Genomic DNA, 16,630 nt, shown 5'->3' with positions numbered 1-16,630 from the left:
GTGCAGATCAATGTTGAGAAATGATTTACTCCTGAATATCTTCTTCTTTCAGCTTCTCCCTTTAGGTGTCGCCCCGGCAGATCATATGCCTCCATCTTGTCCTATCCCTTGTGTCCTGTTCTATTACAACACAACTGTCCTCATGTCCTCCTTCACAACGTCCACGGAGAAGGTTCATGGATCAACTGTCCTCATGTCTTCCTTCACAACGTCCACGGAGAAGGTTCATGGATCAACTGTCCTCATGTCCTCCTTCACAACATCCATGAACCTTCTCCGTGGTCTTCTTCTTTTCCTCCTGCCTTGCAGCTCCACCTTCAACATCCTTTCTCCAGTATAATCACTATTCCTCCTCTGCATGTGACCAAACCATCTCAACCTGAGAAATTTTTAACCCTTTCCATCCTGGTCACTGCCCTCAAACATCTCAGCGTCCTCACTACCATGTTGTAGATCTTTTTGTGGTCTCACAAGACTTTGAGAGACGCATCAACAGTATAGCTTTAACTTTAAAGACTGCAGGAAAGGATGAATGTGGAAGAAGTTTTACTTTTTTGTGAGTTCCCCTGTCCTTCCCGGTATTTTTCATTTGTGTGCAAATCCCTAATGAAAGAGCCAGAGTCTACTGGTATGCTGAGGTTCAGATGTCAAAGGTTTGACAGTTCCACCTGAAGATTGTGCACTGTGTGTCACCTCTTAAAGCTGCAGATTACAAACAAATCCAATCATTGGTGAATGTATCAAACTGAGGGTTGATGCAGAGTTGACAAAAATTTTCTCTAGTGTTCACTTCACCCTGTGGCTTCATCAGCCTTCAGTTTTCTGCAGTGATGATGCAAAACTAATGTAGGATAGCAGATATTATTTTAAAAAAAACTAAGACAAAACTCCATCTGCACATAGTGATTTTAATATAATAATGACTATTGATCTATATTTGTATAGCACTCTACAAGACAAGGTTACAAAGTGCTTTATAATGTTTGAATAAGACAAGTATAAAACAATATAATACACGAAAGAAGCTGACTGGGTGGGTTAATGTTTAATGGGATTTGTATTGATTGTATGTGTACTGAAATGCTTGTATTTTTGTTTGGACTGTCAATACGACCTGTCTCTAATGAAACATGAACATATTTTTACACACAAAAAAGAGAACACATTATAACAGGTCATGGTCGGAATAAAACATTCACGTCTCCATTATGTGAAGAAGAAAACAAGATTACATGGTTTACTGACAAAACACACACTTAATTACTCACATTATTCATAATACTCCCTCAAACAAAATGACCTTCAGCGAGAGAAAATTGTCCAGCAGCCAAAAGAGACATACGCTCTCTCTCTCTCTCTCTCTCACACACACACACACACACTCCCTCTCTCTCCCCTCCCTGTCTCTCTCTCCCCTCCCTGTCTCTCTCTCTCATTAGTGCCCTTCAGTACGCAGGTGTGTGAATAACAGCAGGGGGTGTGGTTCTCTTAGCGCCAAACCCAAACTTTTTACGCACAGCGCCGCTTCCTCACCTTCACCTCTCCCTCTTTCTTGTCTCCTGAGTTGATTCTGCATCATTCCCACTCTTTAACTCCAGATTACGGCGGAGTACCGGGGCACCTTCTCGGGGAGCCGTGCTTTAACATGTCGGGGTTTGTTGTCTCGGGTCGCACCTGCCGACTCTCTGCAGGGAACAGAAGATCCCACTTGTCTTGTCTTTAATCCTCGTTTCCGCATTCCCGCAGCCGCCGTGCGCTAAGATCCACCGTCTCAACAGAAAAAACCGGTTCCTCCGGCTAATCGAGCCCAACTATTGCTGGCGGTGCATTATGTATCCGGCGAGAGGACGAGAGGGAAACCGGAGCTGTGCGCGGCTGGTGCCTGTGGGCTGTAAAAGGCCGTTTTCGGCGGACTGATAAAAGAAGCCTGATCGAAGCGCGTCTCGCGGATCCAACCTGCCGCCGCTCATTCATGTCCCGGGATGGAAGGCTGCTGCCGCTCATGTATGCCCTGCTGTAGCCGGCTATGGAACTGGATATGGCCCGACTTCCGCTACCCAACCGTCCCAAACCACGACCATGTCATCGCGAACCCCGCGGCGCAGGCGGCGGAGATCCGCACCGTGTCCGGCGACATCCGCGCTCCGTCGCCGAAGAAGCGGCCGGTGCAGTTGTACGCGGCGCTGTTCGACTTCGAGGCCCGCAGCGACGACGAGCTGACGGTGAAGGAGGGAGACAAACTGTCGGTGATCGAGAAGCGGGGGGAGTACGTGCTGGCCAAGAAGCTGACCGGCTCTCTGGAGTCTGGACTGATCCCGGCGAACTACGTGGCTCTGCTGCAGGACGAGTTCGCCAAACACAAGTGAGTTCTGCCTCAAACACCAGTGCTCAGTCCCACTGCTCATTATTATCACCCATGAGTGACCTTTGTGTTTCACCTGCTGTTGGGCCAGTCTTTCTTTCTTTATTTATAGGACGCACACACTGTGACTGACTGACTGTTTCCACTGTAAATGTTTGTGTTTGTTTGGATTTGGAGAAGTTTTGGTTTTAAAAACCTCTGACTGAGCTTTGATCACCACAAAGTATTAAAGGCTAACCTTTAAGAGTCGGGCCTGCAACAATCCCAGAAATACAACCACTAATAAAACAAACAAACAATAAGGAAATGAAATCATTCTAATAAATCAATCAGGTCACAATGACAGCACCAACAATACAGTTCATGACATTCAACGACATATTAAAGAGGTTTTCTTCAGTCCTTGGATTTTTCCAACTATACTGAAGAAGATATGACCTGGATGACGAGAACCTTCACCAACATGTTGAGAGATGTTAGTCCAACTGAATCTATAATCTATTTAGTTTGTGGATATGATAGATAACCATGTCTTCATTTTAAGGTTTGGGGAGTATACTGATTTAATATTTTATGGACGGAAAAACAACTAGTCAGTCAGTTGAGAAATTGATCATCAGATCAGTCACCTGTAGTAAAAATAATCCTTTCACCCCAGCCGGTCGAGGCAGATGGCCGCACATCTTTGAGAGTGGTTGCCTATTTTTTCTCTCCACTGATGCCTAGTGTTTGCTTGTTGTGTGAATTGTTGGGTTTCTCTTCTCTCTATGATAATGTGAAGATGTTCACCTTACTGTGTCTTATTGAGATATTGTGTGTTGTGATTTGGTGCTATGCAAGTGAAATTAAATTGTTAGGTGCAGCTCTACGTAGCTACTACAGCTATAGTGATTCTACAAAATTTGAGTTATTTGGAGAAGCAGAAAAAACATTGTCTTTATATTATATATATCACATGGACCAATGTCTGATCAGTAGAGTAAATAACAGGCCAATGAAAACACCGGAGTTTCAGGCCTATTAAGCCTAGACTGATGATGAATGATAAATCTTAAATGTCTAACAGTTAAAGGTCAATTTCCTCTGAGGAAATTAATTTATTCGTCCACTGACTGGAAAGGCAAGCGTTTCGATTTATCTTTTGAAGTTTTACATTAGGATGAAATGTCACATTTACTGACCTTGTCTCTGATATGATGGATGGGTTATTTTTAAATTGGGCTGAAGTGGCTGACTGATCAGACTGTTGTGATAATTAACAAAGTCATTATTTGCCAACGATGACAAACTCCTGCCTCCAGTTTCGGAGTCTTAAATCATGTTTGATATGGACTGCTGCTGCCAAACATGACATTTTCATTACCATTAAATATTCTGGGGATCAGGTCACAAACGCCTTGGGACATTTTCCCAAAGCACATGTGACAAACACATTTGGGTACCTTGTTTTCTTCAACCAACCCTTAGATCTTTCATTCATTGTCAAATTTGAGAAGCTGAAAGTAGTCACACATACCAGTGTGTTGGATTTGAGGGATCTAATAAAATGTAATATTCTTAAGTACTTTGTGGGAGGGGTTTCCTCTGTGGCAGCTCAGAGCAGACAAACCAAACTCCTGCTCTGAACATCCACCACAGCTTTGTCTCCATGTTTGGAAATGGCGGGATGAGATGAGTGTTATTCTTTACGTGGAATATACAACTTCACGGCTGTCGATGTTGCCGACTTCTGCACAGTAAACCTTACCATCAGTTCTAATTAGGTTCAGTGATTACTTGCCTGAGGATCAAAGTATTGACATATCCTCCCTCCGTTCAAAGCATTGTTGAATGCAAATCGGTGGAGGTAAAACCATCACTCTCTGCCGATGCTGCTGCTTCTGCTGAAGAAGCAGTGTGGATCTAAAAGGAGCAGAGAGCCTTCATGTGTTCACTGCTCTGCAGCTGCAGGTCCTCCATTATTCATTCAGCCACAGGGAATCATCATGTTTCAGCAGAGCGCTCATTCACTCACTCACTCTCACTCACTTCACAGTCTCTTCTAACTTACCTGATGCCACACTGAGTCCTCGTGACTCGCTGGCTGTCAAACGCGGCACTAACACTCGAGATGAGGACAACTGACTGACAACAATAGCATCACTGACTTCGCCTGAGGAATGTTGATGCATTAAGAGACACTGAGAGAACATCCCCCTTTAAATTTAGATGAGTCTAATCTAATTCATTTATTCAAATCCAAAAATACTCCCCAGGGGCAGTTTCGAAGCCAGCAGGTCTGCAAACAAACGACTCATCCACACACACTTCTCAAACTGAGCAACAGAAATGCAAGAATTTGAAAACACGTGTCGCATCAAAAGTCAAGTGGTGACAGAGTATTTGCTGAATTATGAAACATAAAGAACAGCTGTAATCTCTCATTCAAAGTATTTATCACTGCTTTGGTGGCCACTACAGATTTTAGTCTTCTTCGGTTAAGTCTTCAAATGAGTCTTGAGCAAATGGATATTTTGTCACCTTTAGGTGTCTACACAGATTTCTGTTTGAGTCTGACCTGAGACCTGCTCAGATGAGAGATGGTTGTCTATCTTGTTCTTCTATCTCTAAAATCATCAATGGGTTTTTGATCACACTCAACAATTTTTAAATTTGACATGGGAGATTTTTAGTGTTTTAATCCTGAGATGGCACAGACAAGACGCAGGATCTAACAATTTCAGGAAGGAGATTCCGGGGATTTGGGATTCCACAGAAACTCATGTGACTTCAGAATATAAACATAGGTGGAGGTGGACTGTCGACGTTGTCAGTTAATAGCTGTTGTTTACGGGAAGGGCCAGATCAGAACAGAAGTCTGTCCAGTCGTCCTCTAGTGTGGGGCAGGTTTTACTCAGATGGGACTGATGACTGACTTCAAACCTCCATGTCGCAGATAAACTTTAGAACGTGGAGTTGGAAAAAAACCAAAAAGCTTTTTTAAGGAGTTTGATCTGATCAGTGCTTCACAATTATTCCATGACATTTATAAAGAGTTTTCCTTGGTGTTTGTTCCCCGTCTGCACTGCAGAGTGACTTTTTGGACCTTAGATAAACTTTATGATCTATGTCTAATCACTGACAGATGTGTACGTCAGTGAACAGTATGAATTAAATGATTTGGTCAGAATTGCAACAGTATTGAGAGAGCTACTCGTCTATAATGATGAAATTCACAGTTAGTTGGAAACTGTATCTGTATTCTTCCATCTATCAGGTAACTTTTGAAATGCTAACAATTCCTGTTTTGACCTACAGGGAGGCGCCACATGGTCTGCCATTTAAAAACAGTTTTACCCCCACCTTATTTATTGCTATATAAACTATATTTCCAACGTCTGGTTTTCCGAAGTGTTGCATCCTGGATCTTGTGCTGCTGCTTGTTGTTAGTTTCAGTGAAACCTGAGTGTCATAGAGAGCAGACCCGCCCTGCCTGATAATTCAAAGTAAATACAGGTCAGTTTCTGATATGTGAGCAAACGGGCAGGAACAATCGCACAAACACTATCACTGTGATGGTCGTTATTACCGTCTTATCTTGGATTCCACCACATATATGTTGTTGACCTGAACAACACCAGGTTTGACTGTGGTTTATGTGGCTACAGAAGTGTTGAGGTTTACTGAATTCTGCTGCTGCTGTAACTCACTGGACCAGTTTGTTACTTTATATTGTGTTATTTTAGTGTAATAATTAGTTTGGTCATGTTTATCTTGTGTGTTCTTTCACATACAACTCTTTCTTCTGCACAGCCTCCTTATGTTATTTTGTGATCAACTCTATTCAATGACGGTTCATGAGCACCCAGTCACTCCGCTCTTCTTCTTTTTGTCCGTGTTTCCCTCCCTCTGCTCAGGTGGTACTACGGCAACATCAACAGAGTGAAAGCTGAGAAGCTGCTCCTGGCTTCCCAAAATAAAGATGGCTCGTTCCTGGTTCGCATCAGTGAGAGTCACAGTAACGAGTACACAATCTCTGGTAAGCAATACCAACAAAACTCAACTGTAGCTGTAACGTGGCCCGCTCTCTTAATCCCTTAATTCTCTAATTCTTTTCCGCTCCTCCTGTCTTCTTTATTGTACCTTCCCTTTTATAAACTTGTTTAATATTTTCTTTTATTTGTGTTTTCTTGAAGCTTGTTATGGTTCTAATACAGTGACTTTAACAAGGACCTCATTCTCTCACGGTTGATAGGTGTTGAAAGGTGTCTGACTTCTAGTAGTAAAGCATCAAAAAACCTGCTTCCGGTTCCTTAATCTGCTTCATCAGGACTATGTGGAACATGGTGTTGTTTGTAAAGAGGTGATTTAGATTCAAATATTCATAATAGTCTTTACTTTAAAGCTTTTTCATCTTATATCTATGATTTCTTTACTTCATTTCCACCTTTACTTTCCCAAACCATGTGAGGTGTGGGAAAGTGGTGGTGGTGGAGGAGAAGGGAGTTCAATTTCAGCTATGAAGCAGCAGAGTAGCAGTGAGGATGCAGAGCTCAGCTTGTTGTGTGAAGACAAAGAAATAAAAACAGCAGTGTGTGAAACACGTGACTGTAAAATGACTCCTGTGGCTGAACTGCTGCAGGTTGAATTGTCTTGCAGTTTCTTTGTTTGCTCAAATTTCGAGAAGAGTCGCAGTGCATTGAGCTCTCAACCTTCATAACATGTGACTTCACTTTTCCTGTCGTCTACCCATCACACACACACACACACACACACACACACACACACACACACACACACACACACACACACACACACACACACACGCGCACATGCACACGTCGAGCAAATCCCCAGCCACCACAGCCCTTGTCCTTCAGGGTCTCCAGCCACCGTCGACCTTACTCTCCCCGCCTTCGATTTCTGCTTCTGCAGCAGAGAGCAGGAGGTGACACGACATGCCCTCGAGCAGCCATGTTAGAGGTCGACCTCTGTGATCGAGGTTTAAAATGAAAAAGCAGATCAATAGCTATTGTCTGGAAATTGCTGAATGTAAAGTTGCAGCAAATGAAGTATGAAAATGACCTTTTGGGGGGGAAAAATAAAATAAATGAAATGATATTATACGTCAGGCCTGGATCACCCTGAATATGTGAAGCCTGCTGTGTGGTGCATCTGCTGCCTCTCACATGTCTCCCCACTAGGGGTGGGAATCACAGGGTTCTTCACGATATGACGCGATACTTGGTCCATGATGATGATATTAATATCACAATATAGCGATTTGGTGATAATCAATACATTGCAAGACAAAACAACATGTCTATATGGGGAAAGAGGATGATATATCATCAAATCTAAATTTTGACCTACCCGTACTGCCCTCAACACTCACACATTTATAACTATATATTTATATTTTTGTTAGTTTCTGATTTACCTCTGATGGAAAACAATTATTGTTTACTCGGATGAACCGAGAGAAGATTGTTACAGCTGCTAAGATCGTTTTAAATGTATAATATTTATGTTTTTCATGTATTCAGCCTTGACGCTAAAACTACTGTGAGAAGTGTCACTATTACTACTTTCTGCTTGTCTTGGTGTGTTTTTGCTGGGAATGGCACACGACTATAGTCGGATGCTGAAACTCAAAAGCAGACACACGTCTCAGTGTGAACACTATATATAATCTGTTAACATGGGCGCCAAAATGAAAACGTGAGGAAACGCAGCAGCGACGCACACGCCACACATCCAGTGTGAACCAGGTGTTACATATGCATACATATTTTTTGCAATTAATATTACTACTTACCCAAAATGAAAGGAAATTTAATCTTTTTTGTGGAGACCTAAATATCTTTATTGGGTTTTTCTATGTATACAGTATATAACATGATCTATGGCAGTATAATCCAATTTGTAATGGAAAATCAAGTAATGTTTTTATCTTGAAGACCAGTACTCCTGACCCAGAATCAAAATGCAAAGAATGAAATGCATTTTTAAATTAAAACATTTTTTTAATGGAGAAGAAAACTATTTTTTAAAAAAACAAAGTGACGTTTGGTTCATTGGAATATTGTTTATTTTGAGAAATGTGTCACAAACCACTGGAATCAAATTTCACCCACCTTATTAAATAACGAGCATATCATTTAAGCTGAAACATTTATTCTTTAGGTTTTCTGTTTATGATTCAATGTTATACTTTCAAATGAATATATGCCATGAAACATTTTATTGTTCAGGCTTTTATTGTTGACATAACAGATATAGGTTATTTTTCACATTTCTTTTTATTCCATTGTTTTTAAAACTCAATTCTAAAATCCTATGTGGCATGTTAATGTAGAGCTCACTGCAAACTAGGGCAAATGTCCCTGGCTGTACACGGATGAGGAAGATGGTGATGATGTAGGTATTTGTGTCTCAAGCAGCGAGTTAATTGAGAAATGACTCACATCCACTTTCTCCTCTGGAATTAGATGAGACGACTGATACGGTCTCATTTAGGTCGATTTTGTTCAGTGTTGAGCTGAAGCCAGGAGATAATTAGAATAGCTTACAGCACCTCCAGAGCTTATTAATGAACGTGTCATATTGTGTTTGTTTAATACACACGCAGAGTATAATGTAGAGACAACAGTTAGTGGTTTTGGGGCGAGTCACGGACATAATTATGTCACAGAGAACAACACCCTGGAGCCGTTTCACCCTTGGAACATGTGAAGTTGGTGGGAAATTTGTGGCACTAAATAGATGAATGAACGGTTGTTCATTGAGAAATGTTTACAGTGACTAATTCAGGAAATTTACCAGCTGAAGGGATGTTGATGGGTCTTTTTTTCTCTTTCTGGGTTGAATGGCATCATTTATTAGGGATGGTTGAGGGTTTTTAACGTGTGGTTGTATGAGGTACTGTCTCATGGTCAGAGACAGGCATGCTTGTTATCAGTCAACACATTATCTACTTTACCTCACTGTTGGATACTGTTTTCTGCTTAGACAGTGAAGTTTGGTCTGCTTTGTAAACCACTCGCTCTCCCACACCATCTACTGCTGCCTCCATTATTAAGTTTAAATGTCTTATTTTATGTCATTATTTGGCCTTTAAAAAAAAACAACCTTTGGTTTTGATTTGCTGAAGTGACACAAACTGAGCACACGGGGCAGCAGTAGAATAGCAGCTCCTGTGTCCCCGTAAGCTACAATCACAGATTTTCTCTATGGACTTTGGTGTGGGAGAGTGAGTGGTTTATAAATTCTGTTTACCGGCAGAAAAGACAGTCTTACAGCATTTTAAATCTATTCTTGAGATATTGTGGGATTAAGAAGATTTTAGTGTATTATTAGATTTCGTAAGAAGTGTTTTGTTAAGCTGCTAAAATCTATTGTTAGCCATGTTTTCACTGAGATCAAGCCTGCCTTTGGTGGGATCTGATTACCCTCCTGAGGGATGAAAGCTGTGGTTTCAAGCGTGTTTGAGTCTCTGAAGATGTTGGTGGAGTTTTCCTTTAACAACTGCAGATACTGAGCTTTGAGTTATGACCTCCCTGGTTTGATGAGGGTGTTTATCCTAAAGGCAGTGCCCATGTGTGCTGGACTCACCTCTATTTCTTTTTAAATATTTGACTTGATGTGTTGCCATATCATTTTTTTCAGGTGTGAGACAATATCACTCCATACAAGTTATACTTGGTTGTTTTTTTTTTGTTTTTTTCATCTCTCAGCTTAAAATAAATCCTCATAACTGACATTAGCGCTGCATCGTGGTAGACCTGTGCAGCTCTACCCCATATTGTTGGCACACGTCTCTCTTTACAGCCTGTGCTTAGAGAAGCACATTTTCTGATATTTAGGGTTTTTGTTTTTCACAGCAGATTTCATGGTTTCCTTTTTCCGATACCTGATCCAGTAATCTTGTCCAGGATTAGGCTGATGCTGAATATCTTGCCCTCCAAAGGAAAGCAGATATGCATATAAACTGAAATGATGAACCACAGAGCTCTGGGCGTCATTTGACTCGGGCTGTTTCCATACAAGCAAACAAACCGGACAGTTTTCCAACATTCTGACTAATCATCATCCTACTCCAGAGAGCACTTAGAACACTTGGACATCAGTAAATCAGCATGTAAAATAAACAAGATATTAAAGTTAGTTTGGTTGGATTCTGTACCCTTTTTTTAAATGAAGTGATCACCACATGATTCAGTAAAATTCTCCTCCCATTTGCTTGTCCCCACTGTTTTGGTGTCCTGGGGCACAACAGCTGTCCACCATCTTCACTGTGTGAGAATACAATGTTGCCTTGTGTATACTTGTACAGCGTGGCATCGTTCTGATTCCGTGTTTATTCTTTACATAATAATTGTGTGAGCTTATTAGATAAGTGTGTGTGTTTCATAAATGCTATGAAGAACTTCATTGGCTCGTCTTCTCATGCATTAGTTTTGAAGCCAGTTGTCGTCCTCAGACAACGCTGCCATGCTGAATGGGCCTACAGCCAATTCTCTAATGGACGTCCACTGTGTCAGGAAATTTGTGTGATTTGTGACTTTAAATCCTCTGTTACTGCTTCCCCCCCTCTCACCCTTCCATCACCTCCAGCCTGTTCTCCCCCCTGGTCCTCATTTACTTTGTCCTTTCTTGTCTTTCACCCTCTGGCTTTACCATCTTTTTTTTTTTTTTCCCTCAACATCCTTGCATCGACTTCCTTCTCCCACCTATCAGCCCTCCCTGTCTCTCACCCCTCCCCCTCTTCCTCAAGGCAAGGTCCTTGAGGTCCCAGAGGGAAAATCCTCCAATTGAATGTTTAATTTTCATTGTGCTTATCCTCCTGAAATATGCAGCACCAGTGCTCCGTGCGTCTACATGCATGTGTGTGAAGGCAGAACAGACAACACTATCACTTACTGTTTTGTCACACAACTAAACACATTTCTGTCTGATTTACTGTGATTCCCTTTCTCATAACTATTAAAACACGTCCATGCAACGTCATTTCCAGTTTATGGCATCCAAGTCTGTATCAGCTGTTGTGACGTGCCATGATTAAGTGACACCACATAATGACATGTGTTTGGATCAATTCATTATAATGTTAAGAAAAAATCCCTGATTCCGTCTCATTAATTTAGATATTTATCAATACGGATTATGATTAATAACTAACTTAATTGTCCATCCACTTAAATAGTTGGCTATGGATTTTTGCTGGGAAGAGATGAGTAATATTCATGTGCACATTAATCAAACCAGCGTGTATTTTAAAGAAACTTTTATCAAAAATATATAAAGTTTTCAAAACGATATCTGCAACTGTTACTATATACAGTTCCAATGATGATGGGCTACAAACTAAATGGCTGCTGCGTTTCCTTGTTAAGGTCACTTTATGTAGAATAAAGGTGCCCAGTTAGCAGAGAGGTTGGTAGCATGCAAATCTAGAAGGGAATGTGTTACATGGAGTATGGACATCAGAATAACCTAACTAGTCCTGACCACAACATTTGCTTATACTTTGAGTAACACTAACAGGTTAAAATTCAATGCTTAGCCAAGTTATGTAAAATAATCTGTATAGGGCTGTCACCTTTTGTCACTTAGTAAGATAAAATGGGATAAATGTTCCCTCAATAGAATTTCACTGACAACAGGAGAAGCTCCAACAGCTAAAATGTAAATAAATGTCAGTTCTATGTTAAAACATGGAACTGATTCAAGGCAAATGGCCCAATGTAATTTCTGATGTAATTTGAAAAGCCCTCTGCCTTCAAATAATACAACTACCTTGTGTTACTACTTGATATCCCGTGCCTTTTAAAGTACTTGTGTTTCTATGTATGTGTGGATGTACATGTAAATAGACTTCATATATACAGAGTAAAGAACATGCTGAGTTTTTGACTGTATACAAAGGTGTTCTTATCATTATGGGATTCAGTTCCAGGTTGCGTCAGTTAACAAGCGAATATCTTCACAACTCATTTCACGTCTCATCAGTTTACTACACATTTTATTTTTTGCTCGTCATGTTACACCCCATGAATTTGAAATTAAATTGAAATTTACCTCTTACCAAAATGGTGAGAGACTTCTTTTAATGTATGTAAATGTGCATGTTTGCATGTTCTCCCCTTGTGTGCACAGGTTTAAGATCCTCTCGGTTGCAAGACTCATGAGTTGATTTCTGGAGTGTTGGGTTGGGATGTGGGTGTGACTGTAACTATTTGCATATCTGATCACGCCAACTCCTCCTTTCCTCCCGCAGCCCGGAGTGAGGGGAAGGTGTTTCACTTCAGGATTCAGCGCTCCATCATCGGTGCATACTTTGTCTCGGACAAAATCTCTTTCGCCACCTTGGGAGAACTCATCTCCTACTATCAGAAAAACACTCGCAGCCTGGGAGTGCTGCTGGTGGAGCCCTGCGCCCAGCAGGTAAGACACATCTTTACTCCTCATATTCTTCTGCCGACTTTGTGTATATGATGCATTCCAATGGCTTTAAAGCTGCATTAATTAATTCAACATTACAAAGGAACAAAACAGCCACTTGTAGGATGTACCTACAGAGAATTAGCACCAATTTAGGTCATTGTTTTGGTTTCATGGCTTGTTTAATTTATATTAAAATGTTTGTATGAACCCAACATTCACCATCACTACATAGGATAAACAGAGTGGAGCAGTTGGATTAAAAAATCATATTTATGTTAAAACGCAACAATTAATCAATTATAAATCAATTTATAAAGTAATTGCCAACTGTTTTGTTTATTATTTTAATAATCAAAAGAAGCCCTCTTGAGTTTTTAGCTATTTAATTGTGTATATTTTCTGGTTTCTTTGCTCCATAACAAGACAGATTCATTGATTATGAAAATACTCATTAGTTGGAGCCTTAAACATTTGTCAGGTGGCTAGAAGCACAACTGTGAATGAATGGTGTATAAATAAATGCGGCAGTCACAGTCAAAAATCAATTATAAAATGTATTTGGCCCGCAAAAGAAATATTTAACACTGTTTTTGTACAGCACATTTTGACAGTAAGACATGTTTAAACCGCTTTACATAAAATATAAAAGGCATCAGGATGCATTGGAAAAGCAGGTTTCATCCATTTACATATAGATATATACTGTATACATATATAGAATTGTATTAGGGCTGGTGAATACTGGTGAAGAATGTTTGTGCAATGCTAAAAGCATCATATCATTATATATGTTATTATGGAAGTATATTTTTTTTTTAGTCATATTGCTCAGCCCAGAATTGTGTTAAAAAATGTTTTATTTATAAATTCAAAATAAGTTGGGAGCCATTACTCAAAGGACATCATGATTTGAATGTTATTGCCAATATCCATCACAAACAAATTTGATGATCTATCAAAGTCTTGAATGTTTATTTGACCACATCACAAACAGGAACTTGCCGATAGCATTTTCATGCTTAAAAATGCAAGTTGACACATTGAATGAATTTGAAGCAGTTGGTCTCCTAATTTAGAACACTGCTGGGGTGTGTGTAACCTAAAATGAATGAATTAACAAATGTAGGTTTATATGGTACAATAATATGTAGTACTCCAATGTTCTGAGTGATTTTTTCATAGTCTGTAACCACGGAACAGTAACTTGACATTTTTATCAGTCCAACAACCTGTATGTGTCCTCCCCTGGTTTTCTCACCAGCTGAAAATGTTAACTAAATCATTTCATGTTAATACTAAGTGTTAAAATGATAATGATATTAATTACATGTGTAAAATATTTGCTCTATATCATCATACTGCCTTCCATCTTTGCACCTTCTGATCTAATTTGTATAGTTCTCAGTGAAAACTAACACTAATATAAAGCCTTCATAGCTTCGGGTTAAAGGAATACGATTTGCATTTATCTTTGTATTACTAGAATAGGGCTAGTATTTCTGAAAAATGTTGCTTCTCAACCTCAGTTTCCCCCGAGTCGAGAAATATCTTCATTCTTTTCTTTGTTACGTGCTCACCAGTGACACTTCTGTCCTGTTAGCATAACTGTTAGCATAACTGTGAGCAAAGATGGCGGACACTGTTTACATTCTGGGAATGAGGCGCATTTCCCCCTAAAAGTGGGTCTAAAAAGTGTGGAATTAGTGTTGCAGTTTCAAGCCTCGGACCAAGGCTTGGACCAAGTGTCACTGGTGGGCACGTAACAAAAAAGAATGAATATATTATTCATGATTAATACAAAGCTAAATGCAAATCTGTGAAGTATTCCTTTAACAGTCCCTGTTCATGCTGATGCTAAAAAGCCACTATTATACTACTATAAAAACTGATTTCTCATACTAATAAAGTCCGTCTCTTGCTTTTTGTGTGTGTGTGTGTGTGTGTGTGTATATGTATGTATGTATATATATGTATGTATGTATGTATATGTATGTATGTATGTATGTATGTATGTATATGTATATATGTGTATGTATATATGTATGTATGTATGTATATGTATATATGTATATGTATATGTGTATATATATGTATATATATGTATATGTGTATATATATGTGTATATATGTATATGTATATATATACATATATATGTGTATATATATACATATATATGTGTATATATGTATGTGTATATATATATATATACACATATATGTATATATATGTATATATATACACATATATATGTGTATATACTGTGTATATATATGTGTGTATATACTGTGTCTATATATATATATATATGTGTGTATATATATATGTGTATATACTGTGTATATATATGTGTGTGTATATATATATATACATATACATACATACACACATACATACATACATACATACATACATACATACATACATACAAAGCAGCAAATCCAATATTTGCAGTGTAATCAACCACAGAATAAAAATATTTCAAAAAATTTAATTACATGCAGTGTATCAGCAACGCAGCTTAAAATTAAACCACCAACAAACTTTATTCATGATTCATCAACTCGGCAAATAAGCTCCATGAGGATTGTTGGTGTCTTTTTTGCTGAAAAATAAGAAAAGCGGCAACGGCACGCCACACGTCTCTGACAGTAGCATCAAAAATATCAAGTGATGTTTAGGGATTAAATGTTATTTAACATTTTAGAAATGGATCAAAGATGCGTGTCAAGTTGCAGCTTTTGCATCATGGATAAAAAAAAAAAGGTTTTTGAGTAGAGGCCACTCAGTGATTCCTCCCTCTTCTTCTCTTCCAGCAGAGGCTTTGAATCTGAGGCTGTGGACACACCAACACACAAATACTTAAACATACACATAGTCATCACACCAGCACGTAGGAAAAAAAAACGATTCATCACATGTACAGAGCAATTTTACAGAAAAAAACAGTGGTGTCCTTCATTATGACTCATAGTAACCAGATCAGCCTGTCACTAAAATTAAGCTTTGATCTATGGCTTTTCTTTAAAAAGGTTCCACTATATTAATATAGAGTCAGATTTATTTGGTACATGAAATGTCTGTACAAGTGCAGGACAAAGTTTAACTGGTTTCCGAGAAAATAAGTAAAAGATGTCACTCAATGTGTTTCCAACGGAGACCATTATACAACAAAGACTGCTGTTTGAATCCCCAATTTCCATAAAGTAAAGGCCAACAGTAAAAGACATGCAGGCTGTGATGGTACGAGCCGCGCGGCCTGTGGCAGAATTACACCCACAGTCTACGTCCTGAGTCATAATCCACCGCAGAGAAGAGATTAGCAGCGAGATGACATAAACTATCTCCAGTGAAAGTGGAAGAACATGAAAATGATGTTTGCCCTGTGGATATTAATGTGAGGAAGGACCCATCTAAATAGGACATCATTCCTTCTTCCCTGAACACAAAGCGCCTCTGTATGAAGGTGTTACATGTTCAACATGTAAACTGCATCATTTTATTACATTTTATTTATTTATTTCCCTCCATTTCATATATTTTTCATAACTAAGAGCTATTTACGAGCTTTTTTAACATAGGAACGTCAGACGTCAGATTAAATTAACAAAAAGTATATTGATTATAATAATTATAAAAAAAAATGTAAGTGTACAATTTGCATTTCATGACTGCTGTGATTCTGGAAACATTACATTTCATATCACTGTGACTTTGAGGATCTAAGGATGAGGAACTTCATGTGTGGTCGATACAACGGTGACAACAGTGATCACTGCAAGCGGCAGCCACGAGAATAAATCTGCTTTTAGAAAAATTAGACATTTGCAGGCATTTAAGTCGTC

General features: G+C 39.2%; 1 protein-coding gene across 1 annotated transcript in view; it reads left to right on the top strand.

The window, feature by feature from the left end:
• Positions 1-1,535: 1,535 nt before the first annotated feature.
• The window catches only part of srms (src-related kinase lacking C-terminal regulatory tyrosine and N-terminal myristylation sites), a 19,577-nt gene continuing 4,482 nt past the window's right edge, over positions 1,536-16,630 (top strand). The window contains exons 1-3 of the mRNA XM_058642205.1: positions 1,536-2,362; positions 6,259-6,380; positions 12,621-12,787. Of these exons, the coding sequence (XP_058498188.1) occupies positions 1,983-2,362; positions 6,259-6,380; positions 12,621-12,787 (669 nt within the window). The 5' untranslated portion in view covers positions 1,536-1,982. The remainder of the gene's footprint in view (positions 2,363-6,258; positions 6,381-12,620; positions 12,788-16,630) is intronic.

The sequence above is a fragment of the Solea solea genome, chromosome 11, assembly GCF_958295425.1.
Source record: "Solea solea chromosome 11, fSolSol10.1, whole genome shotgun sequence".
Lineage (NCBI taxonomy): Eukaryota > Metazoa > Chordata > Actinopteri > Pleuronectiformes > Soleidae > Solea > Solea solea.
The sequence above is the reverse complement of the archived record's forward strand: the minus strand, read 5'-3'. Positions and strand labels throughout refer to the sequence as shown.